This window comes from Amblyomma maculatum, chromosome 4 (assembly GCF_055883805.1).
Source record: "Amblyomma maculatum isolate TAMU_Amacu chromosome 4, ASM5588380v1, whole genome shotgun sequence".
Taxonomy (NCBI): domain Eukaryota; kingdom Metazoa; phylum Arthropoda; class Arachnida; order Ixodida; family Ixodidae; genus Amblyomma; species Amblyomma maculatum.
The window spans coordinates 68,571,875-68,593,353 of NC_139347.1; the positions used below are offsets into that span (position 1 = coordinate 68,571,875).

The 21,479-nt window shown below is 46.6% G+C and overlaps 1 protein-coding gene across 1 annotated transcript in view; it reads right to left on the reverse strand.

Moving 5' to 3' along the window:
• Positions 1-18,207: 18,207 nt before the first annotated feature.
• Positions 18,208-21,479, reverse strand: part of LOC146191313 (uncharacterized) — a 41,802-nt gene continuing 38,530 nt past the window's right edge. The window contains exons 13-14 of the mRNA XM_084601813.1: positions 21,108-21,321; positions 18,208-19,483 (exon numbers count right to left, since the gene is read on the reverse strand). Coding sequence (XP_084457939.1) covers positions 18,830-19,483; positions 21,108-21,321 — 868 coding nt within the window. The 3' untranslated portion in view covers positions 18,208-18,829. The remainder of the gene's footprint in view (positions 19,484-21,107; positions 21,322-21,479) is intronic.

Consider the following 21,479-nt stretch of genomic DNA (forward strand, 5'->3'; position numbering starts at 1 on the left):
TGCGGTGTGCGTCTTTCTTTCCCTCTTTCTTTTCTTCTCTATTTTCTCTTCTGTCTGCACGAGGCAGCGGAGGTGCCTCAGCTACAGAGCCAGTAGCAGGCCCGTGCATTTTCTTTTCCTTCTTCCTACAGCCACAACAACAACAACGGGCGAGGCCTGCGACCGTGGTGTCGGGCGAATCTGCCAGGCAGTGTGGCACTCTCGTTAAGGATAGAGAACGCAGCCATGTCAGAGAGCCTGCTGACATTCCCGAACAATGTAGATATACTATCTTGTTTCCGAGAAGCTCACCAAGTTCGGAAGCGTGACTAGGTCCAAGTGGCAGCAGCGATGCTTTGAGACGTTAAACCCCACAAACCAAATTGTCGTCGAGAAAAGCTGTCCGCGCGCGGCACAACTGGGCCCGTATTCCAAGTTTGCGTCGTTATCGAAGTGTCGCTATCTCACGTGACCTCGAGTCATCTGATTGGTCGAAATGCCGGAACTAGGTGTTGTCAATGCAGAACCGGAAGAGGTGGTCACATCATATTCCGGGGTTTCCACCAATCAGATTACTCGAGGTCGGAGAGATAGCGACACTTTCGATAACGACGCAAACACGGAATGCGGGCCCAGATTGATCGACAGAGAAGTGAAGTCACCAGACGCCAAATTCGAAGCGACCAACCGGAAGTCTCACCTTGTCTAGCGTTCAAATGGACCTCACAGCACATAGCCACACTTCCGCTTTCATCCTGTGTCAACGTTAATTTGCTACACTTTTTGGAGTTTCTGCAAAATGTCTCGTTGCATCACGGAATGTAACATAACAGAGAACTAATTTTACAACAGGAACGACCGACAACCGGAAAATAGAGGCGGCCACGCACGTGGCAAGGATATATACAGATTTCTGTCCGCAGACCGCATCCGCAGGCCGCGTCCGCAGGGTTATTCCACAGGCCGACGGCGCGCTTCGCATAGTAGTGACGTGTGAACATGTGATGCGCGGGCAGCGGATCGCCGGTCCGTCGCGTGAATCGGCCTTTAAAGGCCCACTGTCCACCTTCCGGTCGAAAATATCTCCTTCCCCGGTGACTGTGAGACTTCGCCCCCAGAACGCAAGGCCGCAAAATGTTTTTGAAAATAGTAACTAATAACATGCAGTTACAGCCACCGCAGTTGTTGTGGCTGTAGGAAGAAGGAAAAGAAAATGCACGGGCCTGCTACTGGCTCTGTAGCTGAGCCACCTCCACTGCCTCGTGTAGATAGAAGAGAATATAGAGAAGAAAGAAAAGCAAGAGGGAAAGAAAGACGCGCGCCGCAACAACAGCCGTCGTCCACCACCAGCGGTGGCGTGTGCAATGACGGCCTATCACCTGATTCTGTCGTGCTTCTCTCATTCCGTTCCCTCGCAAAGGTTTTTCACTCACCTACCCGAGATCGCATAGCCTCCGCAAGATAAATTCGCCTTCTTCCTCCGCGTTTGGCCGAGGTGGGGCGTGGCATTGCGCGTGAGCGAAAAGAAAGAAAAAACGGGTGAGGGAGCGCGCGCCGCTGGATTCAGTCTGGCCGTGGCGAGGGAAAAGCGCGCAGCGAGCGGTAGACACCCATCCTTCACCCTCAGACAGCGTGACGGACCAATGGACGTCGTTCTCGGCAAATACGTCCTAGCTGCGGTTCGACGGGCCAGCGCAGGGAACGGGAAAGCTGGCTTCTCGAAGGAGAGCAGGAGAGAGCTTTGATTTGTATTTTCGTTGCTTTGCGGCGCGCGTGTCACTGTAGCATTTTGCACAGACTATCTCCGGTAACTGATCGAAACACTGGGCTCTTGCACTGAAAAGGTCCTTCCCTTTTTATTCAGCGATAGTTCAACACCTACAATTTTTGGCTTCTTGACTGGATTTGTTCGCGCCAGAACTGCGCTGCGGCGCCTTAGCTCGTCTAAGGTTCCAGTGGTAGCTAGCAGCTAGATGAAAAGGCAACTTGTAAGAGCACTTTCAGGTGTTGTAGCAGAAAAATAAAATGGCATTTTGTAGCGAACATTCTATATTCTGTAGCAGAAACAAAACTACATTTTTACGGAAATGTTTGCCTATTGCAACACTCGCACAAAAGGGTACTCTGGGCAAAATCGATCGCCTTTTTTTATTTCGGCAAAATTTCAGCGTTTAGTTTTTACTTCGATCGCTGTAGATCCTGTGCTTCCAAATTTCATTTTAACACTCCTAAAGAAACCAAAAATTAAGAAATGGACAAAAAATTGCTGAATACTAATTTTTATACACAGTGAAAAATAACAAGAAATACGGAAAATCTACAGAAAAGCAAAAATGTTATCGTTGAATCAAATCCACATGTGGATTTGATTCAACGTTAGCATTTCTGTACTGTCTTTAATGATTCTGAAGGAGCGCGAAGGTGGTGTTAATTGCTGGCAAAACGCAACAAGACAGCTCAAGAAACCATTAACCCAACCCAGAGCTACAATGCGAGCGGCACTATTTTGAATATATACCATCGCAAATCCTGGAGAGCAGCACTGACAGAGGGCGTCTACCAGAAATGTTTTGAGGAAGTTAAATGACGACGCCTGCAGACAGGTACATATAACACACCAGCCCATTTAAACACAATACACCCCGGGTTCTGCGAATGCAAATGTAAATATTGCGACGAGAAGGCAGGCCTGCATCACATGGTGTGGACCTGCCCACACAATCCACTTGATGACCCCAATGCAGTGCCAACAATTGAGGGGTGGGAGGCTGCCCTATCCGGCTCTGGACTAGGAGCCCAGCGAGCCCTCATGACACGCGCACGGAGAGCAGCGGCAGCCGCAGGAGTCCCGGACTAGGAACCCCACCTACACATCCTCCTCTCTTATCTTTGCTCAAAAATTAAAGAGCAATGCAGAATCTGCATTGGAGTAATGCGAAAGCACGGATACTGCTGTTGGTTGCTTCAAGTTGCTTGATTCACATCTTGTTTGCCCATTTCAGTCTTTGGTACTTTTAAATTACGCGCCAATCCCTTTTTATGCCCTTTTTCGCCTCTACTTCCGGTTGCGTGACATCACATTATCTACCTCACATTAATTCACTTCTTGTTTACCCATTTTAGTCTTTGATACTTTCAAATTGCGCGCCAATTCCTTCCTATGCCCTTTCATAGCCCTTTTTTCGGCTCTACTTCCGGTTGCGTGACGTCACGTTCTTGACGTCATATTCACTACGGCACCCCTTTCTCTATTTCCGCTTTCACTCCCACCTTCCTCCCTTCCCTTACGCTCGGTTTAGGTCCACAGAATAAGTGTGGCAGATACTGTGAACCAGTTATTCTAATTAAATACCTAATTAACTTATTGACCTATTTTTTTCGGCCACAACATTACGTCACCCTCTATCGATTGACACTACTCATTAACCTCTACCCCTTCTCAATTACTCACAACTGCTGCGGACACAATTTTGCGGACACGGTCTGCGGACAGAAATCTGTGAACATAGCGAAATAATAATAAAGTTTTTCAGTCAGTCGGCAAGACATAGCGTGTTTAGTGCGTGCATGTACCACCGCGTGCTCAGCCCTTTTTAATGCGAAAGCATTACTTCGCTATGTTCACAGATTTCTATCCGCAGACCGTGTCCGCAGATTGTTTCCGCAGGCCGTGTTCACAGACCGTGTCCGCAGAACGTGTCCGCAGAACGTGTCCGCAAAATCGTGTCCGCCGCAGTTGTGAGTAATTGAGAAGCGTTAGAGGTTAATGGGTGGTGTCAATCGATAGAGAGTGACGTAACGTTGTAGCCGATAAAATAATTAGGCCAAAAAAGTAATTAGGTAATTAATTAGAATAACTGGTTCACGGGAAAGGAAAGGCGCAGTATCTGCCACAATTATTTTGTGGACACCTGAACCGCACGTAAGGGAAGGGAGGAAGGCGGAAGTGAAAGCGGAAAGAGAAAGGGGTGCCGTAGTGGATATGACGTCAAGGATGTGACGTCACGCAACCGGAAGTAAAGCCGAAAAAAAGGGCACAGAAAGGGATTGATGTGCAACTGGAAAGTATCCCGGCCTCGGCGGCTGCGTTTCGATGGAGGCGAAACGAAGTGGCGTCCGTGTGTTGTGCGATGTCAGCGCACGTTAAAGATCCCCAGGTGGTCGAAATTACTCCGCAGCCCTCCACTACGGCCCCCCTTTCTCTCTATCCACTTTCACTCCCACCTTCATCCCTTCCCTTACGGCGCGGTTCAGGTGTCCACAGAGCAAGTGTGACAGATACTGCGTCTTTCCCTTCCTATGAACCAACCAACCAACCAATTGGAAAGTACAAAAGACTAAAATGGGCAAACAAAAAGTGAATTAAGCAACCAGAAGCAACCTACAGCAGCATCCGTGCTTTCGCATTGCTCCAATGCAGACTCTGCAGTGCTATTTAATTTTTTATTATTGACTACCTCATATATAAGTTGCCGCAATTCAATAATAATCAGCGTAATGACATTGACCTCCTCAGCACAACAACTCTTGACTGATATGAGCGTCTAGATTTGGTAGTCAAAATTCCGCATGAAATTTAAGTGATAGTTCAACTCGTCCGCAAGGATGGCAGTCATATCCAAAGGTGTTTGAAGTGCGCTTTCACAATAAAGCAGAATAGCTTCAATTTCAAGAACCTCAGAAAATTACTCAGTTACCCCTCGGCATGCTTACGTGCTACGTGATTTTTTTTTTTTTTTCGTGCTGATGCAATAAGGGCTATTTCTTTAACCAACACCGGCTACACCAGTGTAGCAATTCCTGCAGTGGAGCTATGCTACGCTATAGTGTAGCTGGTGTGAGTCAAAATAATGGTCCTGCAGTTCGCTGCAGTGAAGAGAGCGTTCACAACCGACGCAGCAAATTCGAAACTACCGCATGAGATACAAAGTGCGCGGGATGCGTCGTGCCGAGCGGGCGCCCATGCGTGAGCCGTGCTGGATACACGTACCAGCGCGGTCTTTCAATGAGGCAGTTTCAGACGTCCGCCTTTTCTTTTTTATCCAACATGTCCTGAAGTACCGTTCATTCGAATAAACGTTACAAAGATTGTGCGTAGTGAACGCGGCCGCTGCGCGTACGCATGCAATGCTCACCGCCCGGTGTTTAATGATGATGATAATAATAATAATAATAATAATAATAATAATAATAATAATAATAATAATAATAATAATAATAATAATAATAATAATAATTTTGGTTTACAGGAAAGGAAACGGAAAGTATCTGTCACACTTGTTTCTGCGGACACCTGAACTATAGGGAAGTAAGGGAAGTAGTAAGGGAAGGGCGGGAGGTGGGGTAGAAAATGGAGCCGTAGTGGAGGGCTGCTGAGTAATTTCGTCCACCTGGGGATCTTTAACGTGCACTGACATCGCACATCACACGTACGCCTCCCTGTTTCGTCTCCATCGAAACGCAGCCGCCGGCGGTCGGGATAGAATACAGGCACTCCGGCGCAGTAGACGGGCATCTAAACTACTGTACCACCGCGCGGCGGGACACGGCCCGGTAATGCCATTTTGCGAACCGTAAGCACCGAGCGGCGTTGGCGCTTGTCGAACCACTACTTAAATTAGTGAAAAACTTAACTGCGCCAAAAGGACGGGACAAGAGAAGAACATAGGACGAACGCAGACTAACAACTGGTTTATTAAGGCGATAGCCTTTAATGGCGCATACTGTCGTGGATAAAGTGTGTCCCGCTTTTGCGGCGTTCTGATTGGCAGAGGCGGGATGCGTTCCTGCAATCTGCAATGCCACACTTGAACACGTGCCAAGGAACGCCATCCTACAGGAGCGATGGTGTGCTGTCCAAACACGCCGGAGAACTTTGTGATAGGTACTGCGCCTTTCCTTTCCTGTAAACCAAATATAATTATATGTAGCACTGCAACGAATGCTGGCAAGAGGCTAACGATGAGAGGCAAATTATAGGATAGGAAGGGTACGCTTTCAGAGACCCTCTAATTTTAAGGCGAAACCCTTTAATGGCTCATGCTATGGTGGAGAAAGTGTGCCCCTCTTTTGCTGTCGCGTGGAATTCCTTGGCGCGCGTTCAAGTGTGGGACTGCAGACGGCAGGAACGCTAGACAAGATGAGACTTCTGGGGGAAAGGCGCAGTATCTATCACGCTTTCTCCGACAAGTGTGCGTTTGGAAAGTACGCAATCGCTCCGGTCGCGTGGCGCTCCTTGCGCCAAGGCCAGTCTCTGGGGAGAGCGCTCTTCTCTTACGGCCTCACCGATGGGGTCTGTTTCCATCGCCCGCCGCGCCTGAGTGGGGTCGCCACCGCCCCACTGCTGCGCCTCTGCTACCGTCGTTCACGCGCAAGGGAAACGCACGCTCGCTCTTCGCTCCGTCCACGTCAGTTGCCACCGGCAGGTCCCGACATTTCACCTCTTATGATTTATACAAAGATGCCGTAATCAGCATCTAAGATTTGTCGTGTACGAGGAATAAAATATAAACACCGCTCACGCGCGCGCGCGCCTTCGTCAGTGCGGCCGAGCACGGTCGAATGAAGCTGGTACACTTCATCATTTTTTGCCCCTAAATTTTGTACAGAAATAAATTTATCAGGCTATGCAGTGTTCCTTCCAAAGCTGTAAGCAGGGGCAGCGCGACCTGACGTGAGTGCATGGCAAACTGCTGGCTGGGGATTCTGTCAACCTCTTCTGTTTTCGTTTAGAGCAAAAGAGGCACCGGCGAAAATTCATGGCGCGTCTCAGATTCAGAGTAAGAGAAAAAAAATATGAATACATATAGTTAAAATTGCAGTTTTCTAGTGGAGTGAGCTGTTCTAGCTTCGTTCACAACAAATCAGTCGGTTGAAAGACAGAATACTGTGTATATGTAGTCTCGCGACTGACGCACGTACGTGTATAACAGACGTAGTCGGTTTAATACACAGATAAACAACAAATTTTAATCAAGAAAATGGGCATGAACAGTTAAGCCCAATTGAAAAGAGCGGCAAACAATAAAGAAATTGTCTTTCAAAATTATACATTGTACTACATATTCATCAATTCATCAAATGTGACCTGCGGTTAGAAAATTCAGTCTCAATATCTTCCTGGCCGGTTTGTTCATATAGGGAGCTGGCCTGTAATTCCTGTGTGTCACTTTCTTGGCATAAATGACAAGAAGGATTCTGATAAATTTTTGAGATAATAAAGAAGCGGACCTTATAAGCTGTTGTTAATTCCTTCAGGGCAACTCAGCAATGACGAATTTGAAGTACTTCGAGAGCATTTGTGTGTGGTAGATGCACGAGTTCTTTTTTTTTTTTTTTAAAAAAAAAAGAAAACCTTATCCAATAGGGCAATAAACTCTGGTTTCGGATAATGCAGTCCACTAGAATTCTTGTCCTCGTAGAAGAATGTACATGGGGCTGCTTCTTTCGCTAGTTTCAAGAAAGATAGCGCAGCGTCACGCCCGAGGTCACTGATTAACTTATCAATGTATCCATCGACGTAAGCTAAACCGGAACATGTGACAGTAATGGGATGACAGGAGATGCCACCATAATTCTTTCATTTCCTCGGTTACTGATTGTGGCCGAGCAGAAATGATTTCTTCGGCATCGACGAAAACCGCCTTGATTATTGCTCCAAGATGAAACGTCCGTCTTGACAACGTGGTCAAGAGCCGCTGTTACGGCCCTCGCATCTAGCATGTAGTTCTCTCCGCACATTGGCCTTACTTTCCCTAAGAGAGCCTCAATGGGGCCACTATTGAGTTTCCTGGTGAGGACGGAGCCAACACCTTTCCCCAGGAGGTATTCTACCACTTGTACAGTATAACTCGTGATGAACAGCATTTCTTGAAATGTTTCTTCAGTGAAAGTTTCCTTCTTTAACGCTTTAGAAGTTTCTTGGATGCTTTCGATATAGCAAGTAAACTCTTTTGTCAGCCATTGCAATCGAGTATCACCAGCTGCGTCATTTATTAGCCTCTTTTTACCGCTTCCAGTACAAGTAGTGTCATGGATATCAAACCACTTCTTTATTGTTTTCATAATAAGCATGATATAATGTAAAATTTTATTAAAACAGCGTGTATTTGTAAAATAAAATAATGTTTAAATACAACACATTTGCTAATATATAAATTATAACAACATTGAAAACTCAACCTATATATGGATGGTTTCTCATCTAGCGTTGAAAGACGGTTTTGCTGTTGCAGACGATTTGCTGCAATGTTAGCCTTGAAGAAGCTTCGATGTGATCACTGCTCATTGTTTTTTTTTTTTTTTTTTTTTTGCTATTCTTGTGCAGGCTTGGGAAAAATTCGGATTAAAATGGACAAAAGTAACTACCATGCCGCCATGCATGCCTAATGCTTGTCGAACGTTTGCTGAGCGAAAGTGTTTTGATATAAAGACTCGGTTCACGTGTGTAGTATGGTGACGACATGCTGCTGCAGTATCTACCTTCCGTGTTCTTTCATTTCGGGGCTCCACTCACCACGAAACAAGCGAGCGACAGCGCGAATTAAGCCAGGCAGGAGCCACCCGCCGCCGCTGAAGCAGATGCGGAGCGAACAGTGAGCAGGTCGCGCCCCTTGCGGCGGCGGAGAGCGTAACTCAAGGAGAAAAGTTCCCATTGCTGCCGCGGCGATTGAAAAGGCCGTAAGTAGGGTGCCTCGATGCGCGCGCCCCCGCTTAGGGTGAGGTCACCCTTTGAACCACTCGACGCCGCCTCAAACTGTTTTCGCGCGCTCCCTCCGCCATTGTGTTGCCCGCGCCGACCTCGCCGCTCTGCTGTCGTGCGGGCGTCACTGCTAAGTGCCTGCGTTCGCGCGGCTTTCATCGCCGTGCAATGCCTGGATGTTGTGTTCCTCAATGCTCCAACCATGCGAGAAATGGTTGGAGGATGTTTCATTTTCCCAGAGACCCGAAAAGAAGGCTTCTGTGGCTGGTCCGGATCAAGCGTGACAAGTGGCAACCGACGAGCTCCTCATGTGTCTGTAGTGTAAGTGCCGCATGTTGGTTCAGTGCTGTTTTTGTTGCGATTTACCGCTTTTGCGTTTAGCCAGCTAAGTGTAGTACAAGATTTGTATTGGTCAGATGTCATTTTCGCACTATTCGTCTTGCTCGGCGTAAATAAAAAGGCACGCTTCCGCGCCGAACCGGTCATTGTCTGCTGCTTGCCTGTTTGCATCCGAAATTGCATGACACAATGTTTAAGCTCGTGAATGCGTACCAAACGTGCTTTCGCCGCTTCTGTTCATTAAAAAATAATTGCCTTTACGAGGCGCTTGTCAGAGAACCGCGGCCGGCACGAATCAAGGCACAGAGCACGACCACAAGCGAGGGCACATAAGCTGTGGCAATTACTCTGCATCTGGGTCGTCTAGGAGCCAACATGAATTCATTTACTTACGATTTTTTGAGTTTTTGACACGTATGCTGCGTTGGGTAGCTTGCGCTGCCTGTTAGCCCTATGCTTCGCCCAACGACACCGCACTAATTCAGTGAATGAGATAAACAGTATATGTTGTTATGTGCAGATTAAGGAGCTCATTCGATTGATTCGACTGATATATTTGGACTACGCTGTTGTCTTGCGTGCTGTTGTTTTCATTCTCGAGCAGGCAATGTGGGGCTAATTCCAATAACACATTCATCTGCAGGCTCATTTCGAAGACAAGAGCTTCGAACAAAACCGCGCGGACGGTTGGAAAAAACTCAAGCCCAATGCTGTCCCAACGGTGTTCCCATTCAAAGGTCAGATACCTCCTAACCTTGGTGTTTGCTACCATGTTGCTTATCGCCTCGTCGTCTACATTTGAAAATTTTACGTGATGAAGTGGTTGATTTGCATACGTGTTAAATTTTCTGCCGCGTCTTCTATGGACCCTTTTCAAAACTTTGGAGGTCAGCTTCTTGGCACAGCAAAATTCCTTCACCTTGGCCGCCAAACCAGCTTTGGAGTCAGAAAAATGTAGAATGCTGCAAACATATATAGTCTGAACAATGCGGCGTTCCTTTCCTTCACACGATACGCTGTCGGGATAAAGGGATTAGAACCAGTTTTGCCTAGCCACTCCTTTTTTTGAAGGAGGGTGAAAAACAGCTGCACCTGACGTTTAGGATGGGCCGCCATGGTGAAGAGTCCTTTGCAATGCAGAAAAGCTTACTTCGGAGTTTTGCAAAAGGACCACTATTTTAAATATGTAATGTGCTATTTTTCCTTATTTATATGCTTCCAGAACTTCCTAAAGAGCGAAGACCACCGAGGGACCGAAGTGTGCACATGCCTGCATTATTTAGTGATGACGCTGCCGCACAAGGTTCTTCACCAGAAGTGACAAACGTCCTTCCCTTAAATACGCAAGAAGATCCTCCAGCAGATTCATCGTCAGACGGAGTGATAAATGGGACATTGGTGGCTACAGAAAAAAGCAATGCTAGTGAGCAATTTACTTCGACCACCACGGATGTACGGCCTCAAGAAACTGCAGTGGCTCGTGCGACCCAACCCTTTGATTCTGGGGCAGCAGAGCTTTGGAAGAAGATAGCAGATCTCACAGCAGCCAATAATAAGCTGAAACAACACCACAGAGAATCTAAGAACACTGTAAAAAAACTACAGAAGCAGAATCGTAAGCTGCAGAAAGAGGCAGCTAATTTCTCACGAAATACGAAGTTTTTAAATGAAGACCAAATTCGTGCCCTTTCTCGGAACAACAATCGTGGCAATTCATGGTCAGCGCAAACAGTAAAGCAAGGCCTAAAAATTAAATTTGCGTGTGGAACCACTGGGTATGAAACGCTCAGAAAGATTGGCTACCCTCTCCCATCAAGCAGAACGTTAGCAAGAAGAATTGAGATCCTGAAGTTTCTGCCAGGTATCCTGCATGAAGTGATCGACGTAATGAGGTCCAAAGCAGAGGGAATGGAGGATGTGGAAAAAGACTGCGTTCTCTTTCTAGATGAAATGGAGATAGCACCCGGATTTGAACTCGACCGTGGAGAAGACGTGCTTTTGGGAGGAACGACCTTGCCCTCGAAGCCTGGAGAGGCAGCCAACCATGCTTTGGTCTTTATGCTAGGTGGGGTAAACCAAAGATGGAAGCAAGTGATAGCCTATGAATTTACTGGTAGGCACGTGGACGGCTCTGTACTCAAGACATATGTCCTGGAAATAGTTCAGATATGCAGCCAGATTTCTCTAAGAGTACGGGTAGTCACCTGTGACATGGGTGCAGCAAACTGCGCTATGTGGAGAGAATTTGGCTTTTCGAGTCACCGCCATTCAACAACTTCGTGCTCAATACCCCACCCAACCCTAGATGGGAAGGAACTTTTTTTCATCTCTGACCCAGCACATGTCCTTAAGAACCTGAAAGGACAACTTCTAAGCTCTAAAGTTTTCACACTGAGTGATGATACAGTAAGCGAGAACGGATTGCCTTCCTCGAAGGTGAAACTAGAGCATGTACAGGCCGTCTTGGATTATGATGCTGCCAATGAACTTAAGGTAGCACCAAATTTATCAGAAAACCACATTAGTGGTGGACACTTCACCAAGATGAAAGTTGGAGTCGCTGTCCAGCTCTTCCGCGAAGCCCCGCCAGCTATTCGGTTCCTAATAAAAGAAGGAGTGATTGAGCCAGAGGCCGAAACAACAGCGTGGTTTATGGACCTCGTTTCTAGGTGGTACGCCCTTATGTCAGCGCGTCATCCCACCATGGCGCTAAGCCGCAGAAACATGACTAAATATCATGCCGCCTTAGACACACTGCGTATGGCAATAGACACGATCAGAGAACTCAAAATGGGCACTGGATCTCAGTGGAAGCCATCGCAAGCAGGGGTCCTAATTGCAACAACGGCTGTCCTTCGCCTTCAAGATGTGCTTCTTGGCAGTGAAGGGTATGAATTCCTTCTCACGAGCAGGCTGTTGCAAGACTGCCTAGAAAACCTTTTTTCTGTGGTGCGGCTCATGAAGCCAGTGCCCACTGCGTACGACTTGAAGTGCGCACTTCGACTCATCAGCGTCAGCCACTTTCTTCACACTCCTAGGTCGACAAGTTACGAGCTTGACGACCGGGAATACCTTGTCGATCTGCTTGCACACGCCAAGAAGGAAGGTACAGAAAACGAAATCGATGAAATCAATGATTCGGAAATCCTGTTCATTGAAGAGCTCACGTCAACCGAGTGCCGTATCTTGTTTTACCTTGGCGGTTTTATTTTGAAAGGAATTCTAAAATGCATAACTTGTGCGCAGTGCAAGGCTGCTCTCCTTGGCAACCCTGACGATGAGTATGCTTCCCTCACTGCACTCAAGGAGTACGTCAGGGATGGACAAAACCTCGTATATCCTAGCAGGGATGTAATGAAAACATTGAAAAACTATGAAGAGCATTTTACCGCCGTCAATTCATGGTGTACCGGCACATTTTTCACCATGAAGTCGCCACTTCGTTCTTTGATCGCATATCTTGAACAGATAGACAAGCCCCTTGTGAAGACTTGCATGGCTCACAAAGAGCGAATAAGAAAAATGTTGACTGCTGCGTATGCCAGAGTGAGGCTCCGAATTCATCATCGCCAAATTCCGAGCCCTCATTCTAGTGGCCACGGAAGCAAAACTTGTGCTGGAGTCAGCCTTGCGTAACCAAGCCGGAATATGAAGTTCCGCGAAAGTTTTGCTTCGAAACCTGAATTCTGCATCTATGTATATATGCAATCACAACTGTTTCGTCAATTACAGTCATCTATTTAACATAGATGTCTACTTTGAAAAAGTGCAATAATGGTCGCGTTCCCATAAGCAGAAATATTGGTAACTTTATTGTGTGTTTTCATAACCACTGAATAAACGATTTCATGTTTGCTTGGGTAACAGTTTTTGTTTTCATCCAGGTATACCAAGACGAACAGGCGAGTGCTTATATTTTATTACCGTTGCTGATAATCGTTTTTTTTTTTTTTCAGAACGTGCGAAACCAAGACGCTGTGTCATTGACCGCGTCTGCTCAGTTTTCTTACCCATCCATTGCAGTCACCTGTATTGGGACATTCATAGCTACAAATTTAATAAAGAACGCCAAAGAAGCTTGGGCAGAAATCACCCGATGTGTTCCAGCAGTTCTAATAAACTTAGTAGTTTGAAATTAACTACAAAACAAGTGAACAGAATTAAATGCTTTCAATTGAGGGAGATGTGATCTAAAATAAATGTTCAACCCCCCCCCCCCTCCTCCACGCAGTGGATTGTGGCATTTTTCAAGCGTTTTGTTCTCGACATTAAACATGCGCAGGAATGATAACACCAACAGGGCTGCCAATGCCCGTGGTGGTATGCAGAATACGCCTTGTCATAACCGTCATCGAGATTTAACTGAAAAGCGACTCAAAACTTTTTATTTCATGATCCTCTGCTTAGTAACGGTTTCTTTCATCGGAATCTATCGCAAACCTCGGTAAATAAACGTTTTCAGGATTTTTTTTCCTTCTGCTTCTCTAGGAGTATGGTCGCTTTACTCGAGTAAGCGACCTGACGACGCAAATTTATGTTGGGACGGGTTGCTGTTTCCACGCACCAAAGGGTTCAGTGCATAAGAGATAGGTTTTGAACTCTAGCGATAGATTCTGGGAGAGCTTCACTGGCATATTTGGCGCATATCTTGCATACCCGCTTTCATTGTTACTGTCGACGCCTTGATGTTGGCTGCTTGTCCTGTTTTTAAAAGCACAAGGCAGGCTCTCCAACAAAATTAAGTATTATATTCTCATGTAAAACAAAAGCGCACCAGAATATTCCTTATTTTTCTTACTTTAAGCGCCCGCGGCAAGCCAGAAGCGAGCAGACCTCCCCCCACGAGAACGAAACCTGTATGCCGCGGGCGCGAGAATGGCGGCCGCCGTAGCAGACGACGCAGCTGTCCTCACCCCTAGCCGTAAGAAAGAGCGCGCGCCCTCTCTCGAGACCGGCCGTGCTTGCGCGTTAAGTGTGGGATTGCAGATGGCAGGAGCGCTAGACAAGATGAGACTCCTCAGGCTTTCGCCTTTCACTCCTTTAGACGCTAAAGATTTTTGCGTTGGTGTTGAAGGAAGGAGGCGTCGGTGCAATGAACCAGTTGTTAGTCTGCGTTCGTCCTGCGTTCTTCTTCTTTTGTCCCGTCCTTTTGACGCAGTTAAGTTTTTCAATAATGCATTACCAACTAGCCCCCCCCCCCCCCCCATCACACTCTATCAGATTTCAGTGCTTAAAGTCTGGCTCCATTGAAGGATGGTCTCTACTAATTCTAGTACAGGTGGAAAGGGGAATAAGTAGGGAGAGACAGAGAGACAGATAAAAATATATTATTGCTCATTATTACAATTAACTGCTATGTTCTGAAAACCATTGACAAGAATAATTATATGGCAGCCTGCTTTGTATTCACACGTTCAAGTGTGGGGGGTCTCAGACTCCCCCCCCCCCCCCCCTGGACAGGGGGGTCTTTAAATCCTGCTGACACCTGTCTGTCAATATACAAACAAATGCTTTTTCACCACCACCACCTGTCGAAAAGGCCGTCAACAGATTTTATGTACGGCCTATCACGCTGACGACATGTGCTGGCCATCAGCCATACAAGGAAAGCGCAGGTTCAGATTATTGATAAGCGCGAGATCGTGCATGTCAAGCTAGTGAGCGCTGTTTAGAAAGGTGGGCACAATTTTCCTCTGCAATGTTTTGGATATTTCTTCGGCCTTACTTTGAAAAGAAACATGCGATAAAACAGATCACAAAGTAGATTCCACGAACAAACTGGCATTCTATGTACAACCTATCGAAATTTTCGTTATTTCCATGCCCCTCCTTCTGTGACAGTCGTACGTGGAAGCTTGCAGCAAAGCGTGCAGTCAAGGTGATATCATCATGGAATGCTCCGCATGCACCCTCTGTGGGGCATCCAAAGCAGACTTTCACCATATCCTCTACATTTGCTCTGAGATCGCGGTGTCCAGCTCGGACCCGGCTGCGCAAAAGGGGCTGGTGGGCTGGGAAGAGTCGCCGAGAGCCACAAGCTCCCGGCCGCCCTACGCGATATCCAGCCGACCGATCAGTATAGGCAAAAATTACGAGACTTTAGCGACTAAAGTAGTGAAAGGCGAAAGCCTGAATGCCGCATTATGATACGCAACTGACGCTAATTAGCATTTAATTAACGAGTTAATTATCGTTAAGTACGTAATTAATCGATTAATTAATCACTCATTAATTAGCTAATTAGTGAAGTATATTGTTACGTGGAAACTCGACGTATTTACAGTATATTTACAGCACAGCTTGAACTGGCATAGCAGCAAACAGCAACACGGAACCAGCCCCACTTCGCCGTCATCACCTTGTCCCTTCCGCGAGGCAAGAGGACACACTTCGTCGTCGTCATCGCATAACGTGACCCCCCCGGCGGTGTAAGCGTCGTCCCGGCGCTAAACTGGCAAAGAAGGCATGAATTCGTATGGATTCAGGTGCGAAACATGGACAATGTCAGTAGTGGGGCGAGAGGAGGAGGACGCGGGCACAAGAGGGACAAGTTCATACGTCACATCGCCGACTTGGCGCATCACCCGATAAGGGCCACTGTAGGGGGACAAAAGTTTCTCCGAGAGACCAATGCGGCGTGCAGGAGACCATAAAAGAACTAAAGACCCAGGGTCATAGGATACGTGGCGATCTCGCCTATATCGTAGGCAGACTTCTGAGAGGTCTGAGAGGCGAGGAGCCGACTACGGGCTACATGGCGCGCTTCGGTGGCTTGCGCAATGGCGTCAAGTGCGTAGGTAGTTATGGGGCGGCCAGCAATCGGAAACAGCGTATTCAAAGGTAAACCGGGGTGCCTGCCAAAGAGCAGGAAGAAGGGTGAATAACCCGTCGTGTCGTACTTGGAATAATTAAAGCAAAGGTTACATATGGCAGCGCGAGGTCCCAGTCGTGGTGATCAGGTGATACACACATAGATAACATGTCCGTAAGTGTGCGGTTGAGGCGCTCGGTAAGGCCGTTGGTTTGGGGATGGTACGGGGTCGCGAGCTTATGATTCGTAGAACATGAATGCAGGATGTCTTCAGAAACTCGGGACAAAAAGTAGCGACCGCGGTCGGTGATTAATTGGCGAGGAGCGTCGTGATGGAGAATGACGCTGTGTAGTAGAAAGTCAGCGACATCCGTAGCGCAGCTCGTGTGTAAAGCTCGGGTGATGGCATAGCGTGTTACATAATCGGTTGCCACTGCGACCCATTTGTGACCCGACCGTGACGTCGGGAAGGAGCCAAGAAGGTCAAGCCCAACACGATAAAATGGTTCCAAGGGCACGTCAATGGGTCGGAGAAGACCAGCTGGTGACCGAGATGGTTCTTTCCTCCGCTGACACGTGTCGCAGGCAGCGATGTAGTGCCGGACGCTGTCCCGGCCAAAAAAAAAAAAAAAAAAACGAAGCCGTACTGGGTCGTAAGTGCGAGACACACCGAGATGGCCAGCTGTGGGCAGGTCGCGGAGTTCTTCAATAAGCGGAGCTTTTTGGGAATCACCAACAGGAGAGAAGAACCGTCATTATGAAAGTTACGGCGGTAGATGATACCATCCTGTAAAAAAAAAAAAGAAAAAAACAAGCTGCAGAAAAGAGTCTGTTCTTCCAGATGCCAGGTCTTCAATGATGGCTCTTAAAAATGGGTCATTGCGCTGCTCGCCTGCTATGTTGGGAGAAGTTAGAAAGGGCGAATACACAGGGAATCAATCGCCTCTGCGTCACCGAGATCAGGGGGTTCTACAGGATAGCGAGACAAACAATCGGCATCTTGAAGAAGGTGCCCCAACTTGTAAACGGCGTTGTAGGAGTATTCTTGAAGGCGCAAAGCCCAGCGACCACGATGGCCGGAGGGATCTCTCAGAGATGACAACCAACAAAGCGCGTGGTGGTCAGTGACAACTGAGAAAGAATGGCCGAATAAGTAAGGTCGGAATTTAGCGACAGCCCATACAAGGGCAAGACACTCGCGCTCAGTAATCTAATAATTGCGTTCCGCGTTGGAGAGAAGGCAGCTAGTATATGCGATGACGCGGTCATTGCCATGTTGGTGTTGAGCCAGCACTGCGCCGATCCCATATCCGCAGGCGTCTGTTCGAACTTCAGTGGAAGCTGAGGGATCAAAATCAGCCAAGACGGGGGGAGACGTCAGTAAGCTTAAAAGAGTTGAAAACGCACCTTGCTAGTCAGGGCCCCATGTAAAAGCGGTGTCTTTCTTAAGTAGGTCGGTGAGAGGACGAGCGATATGGGCAAAATCTTTGATAAAGCGGCGAAAGTAAGAGCAGAGGCCGACAAAGCTGCGCACATCCTTCGAAGACTGGGGACGCGGAAAGTCTTTGACGGCTTGAATTTTAGCCGGATCAGGTAGCACTTCAGAGGCGTCAACCATGTGTCCAAGAATGGCGAGTTGGCTGCGACCAAACTGGCATTTCGATGAACTGAGCTGGAGGCCGGCTGTACGGAATACATTGAGCATACTGGTAATGCCTTACCGGTATTAATGACTATTAATGACTTCAAAAATTAAGCCCTATAAAAATATGCGGCACTGCACAAAGTAAATCAACTATTAATAGTTTACTCGGTAGCCAACATACGTATATTATTTTTTCTGTACCGAAAAGCGAATAATAGCGACGTTCAGAAAATTCAGGATAATGCGCCGATATTATCCGAAATGCTTCCATATCGAAATATGAGACAGGAATGACGAGCGACTCGTTAAAGTGCAGTGAACTGAAACATTACGGTCTAGGTCGTATTGCTTGCCGAGATGGGACGAGTAAATACAATTTCCGGCGCATTTTTTATAGCTTTTGAACATTTACCCAAGCAAAAACTATCGCTGGAGATGCCCCGTAGTTTGCGTCACAGTGGACTGGCAGCAGATGCAGTTGATGCTGCAACTATATGCAAGAGCCGCTGAAAGATGAATTCATGACGCGAGGACTGCATAGAAACACACAGTTAGCAGACGACGTGACAGGCTCCGCTCCCAGATTTACTTTCAACTTCGCCATTAGTGGCGTGGCCATCGCTTTGCATGGGACATATACTGGGCAGCGTTCACCCAGACATATCAAGAAAGAAGACAACTCTATGCACACTGGATTCAAAAACGCTTTGGCCAAGGAGACTGGAATACAAGTCAAGGGCAATGCAAACATTTATTTCAGCATGAACTGTACATACTTCTATATCATAACACAGTGCAGTTATGGTGTTGATGTAATACCAACCAATAAAATATTAAAAGATCAATCTAATTTATTGTAATGACTGAGCAGCACATTGTACACACTACATAAGTAATCAGTACGGACTAATAACATCAATGGGCTTTGATTAAAAGCCCCGTTATGGAATCAATCTGGTTAATTTCAGCCCTGCTTCTGGCTCTTTCAGATACTGCTGACGATAAACCAATTTTATATAATGAAAGTGCTCATGAACACATAACACCTGATAATAAGAATATTTTTCACTACTTGTCCATTTTGGCTTCAAGACTATATAACAGTGCTGTCAGCAGTGATCCTGCACAGTAATACCAAGAATAAACTGAGCAACTAAACTAAGCAATGAAAATGCAACATAACTTTTAAATCTCTGCAACGCAACACAGCTGCAACGCAACACCAGATTTCATTTGTGAGATTACCGCTACGACTCTTCACTGGGTTCCACAGAATGACACTGCCAAACTCTGCACAACTGCACAGTGTAGAAGTGTCACCAATGGCTGCATTACGCATGCAGCCTCTCTATTTCTACCACACACCAGGGCAGTTATTCTGTGTCATGCAGGCATCGCTGACCACTTCCTCAACTTGGGATACTGAAAGCATGTGCAGCATGTGCTGCGTGGATCCAGCAACAGTCAGTGGTGACCCCCCGCCGATGACAGGCAGCGGATCCGTGGGCTGCTGAATGCTAGCAAACAGCTGCTCCACTGCGGCATGCTCTTGGCTCCCGGGCTCCATACGAGTCAGCTCCGTGATCTCCTGTGCCGGCTCCTCCATTTCAACTATAGCTTCTGGAGTTGAAGCTGGCATCGGCAGTGAAACAGAAATCGAAGCCGAAGTGATATCAACTGTATCTGAAGCTCCCACTGAAAGTGAAGCTACGTCCTGAACGCATGCTACGTCCTGAATGGAGGTCACATCCTGAACAGAAATCACATCTTGAACGGAACCCACATCCTGTATTGAGGACGCAGTTGGCACTGTAATTAAGTCTTGCATTGAGGTCATGGTTGACATGGCAGTCAGGTCAGACACTGAGGTCACAACTGGAATGGGTGCCATAGACGTTCCCAGATCCGTGACTGTCGTTGAGACCACAGTTTGGAGTGATGTGGTTGTGACTGGAGAGGGCTGTGAAGATGAAGCCGCTTCAGCTGCAGCACTTGCTTTGGCATCGCCCTTGGAAAAGAAAATTTTCAATAAAATTAGATGCTGCCATAAATGAAACCTTCAGCCAAAATAAATGATATGGTTATGTTCGCTGGTAAACAACAGTCAGAACGTCATGAGCTCAGGTAATTTCACATGCTGGTTCGCTGCCGAACAGAAAACAAAAACTGCAAACTTTCTTGCTTTGTTTCCCAAGTTTCAGCTTGTCTTCTATAAAGCAGGTTGAATGTCATGCCACATATTTTATTTCCTCGCACTGCAAAGCTACTGCGTCGGTACCTTTGCTTTATGCAGAGTTGGCTAAAGCTTTCTCTTCCTGCATTGTTCCACTCAGGTTCTAATCTCAGACATTCGACAATACTATCCCCCACATTGGTAGAAAGTGTCATACACACTGCAACAAAACTGACAGCCAGGTAACAAAAAATGCCACGTTAAAAGTCACCAACCAATATTTCTAACTAGACGAGAATGACAAAAAAAACAAAAAAAAAAAAACAGGCAGGCTCAAGTCTCAAAGAAAAAAAAAAAGGAGCCTATCGATAATAGCACTGTCACAAACTGTTTTAGGCTGCAGTCCAAATACTGAGCTGACCATATCTTAGACACCGAACAATCCGGTCGATGATTGAAAAATATGTCAAAGCACGGCTCTTTTAAAGATGTGAGAAAATTCTGCTAAAAACATGAGCTACACTGAGACTTAACTATTCCAAACTTCAAGTAGACTGGTGCTTGTCGGAACCAACATACAGAATCATCTTCCAAGTGCTCATGCTGTCGCACTGCTCAGGAGCACATCCTCATCTTGGAGATCATGTGTGCTTATCACTGATCTCAAGTACAGCCCCTATAACTGAAAATCAAGCTCCTTACTGAAGTGGTTATACTTGCAATATGCTATTAAAGTAATTGCATGCACAGATTTTTTTTTTTTCAAGGTGCAGATCATCCCAAAAGCTATGCCGCACTGCCATTAACTTCAAAACGACGACCACAATATCCTCTTCCGTATAGACATCATAAACTTAAATGTAGTGGCAGGAAAATTTTTTAACCATTTTCACAGCACTAAATGAAAACATCATCAGCCAGACTATACTCACTGCAGGGTGAAGGCCTCTCCCATATTACTCCCATTAACCCAGTCCTGTTGTCCTGTGCTAGCTGCATCCACTTGACCCCTGCCAATTTCTTAACCTCATCCACCCACATAACTTTCTCCTGCCCCTTGCAATGCTTTCCTTCCCTTGGAATCCAATTTGTTACCCTTAGTGACCATCGGTTATCCTCTCTTCATACTACATGCACTGCCCATTCTCATTTCTTCTTGACTGCTTCCTACCTCTTAATGTTACACTGGCCATTTTCCGTTCCACAGCTCTCTGCGTTGTCCTCAACTTAAGTAGAACCCTTTTTGGTTAACCTCCACGTTTCAACCCAATCGGTGAGTACAAGAAAGGTGCAACTGTTATATACTTTCCTCTTAAGCGATACCGGTAGTCATAATCTGCAAGTACTTGCAATTCGCCCCGTCCTAGTTTTATTTTTCTAATAGAAAACTTTGCCGAGAAAAAAAGCTGAAAGAAGTTCTTTTCAAAGCTCTTCCTTACTGTGCACATATACTACCAACCTTGTGTGCAAACTTGATATGCAGAAGCATGGAGGCATGGTTAAGGAAGCCCCGGTTGCAAATAGAACAGAACACCCGCAGGCTTGAGCGGTGCATAGTGGCAATGTGCTTTTTGAGGCTGCAGCGGCTGCGGTAGACCTTGCTGCAAACGCTGCACTTGAAATTGACCTCCTGAGTGTGTGTACGCAGATGCATGGCCAGGCTTAGCTCAGTCCTGCAAAAAGAATGCAACAACAACAACAACAACAACGAAAAGAGCTGTTCAAGTTAAAGCACACTGCACAAGGAAGAAGGTAAAGCACAGAGAGTAGGCAGTGCTGCTGGGTACATTAAGCCTTTTTCGCAAGCATCGTAATGAATATCCAACTTCAT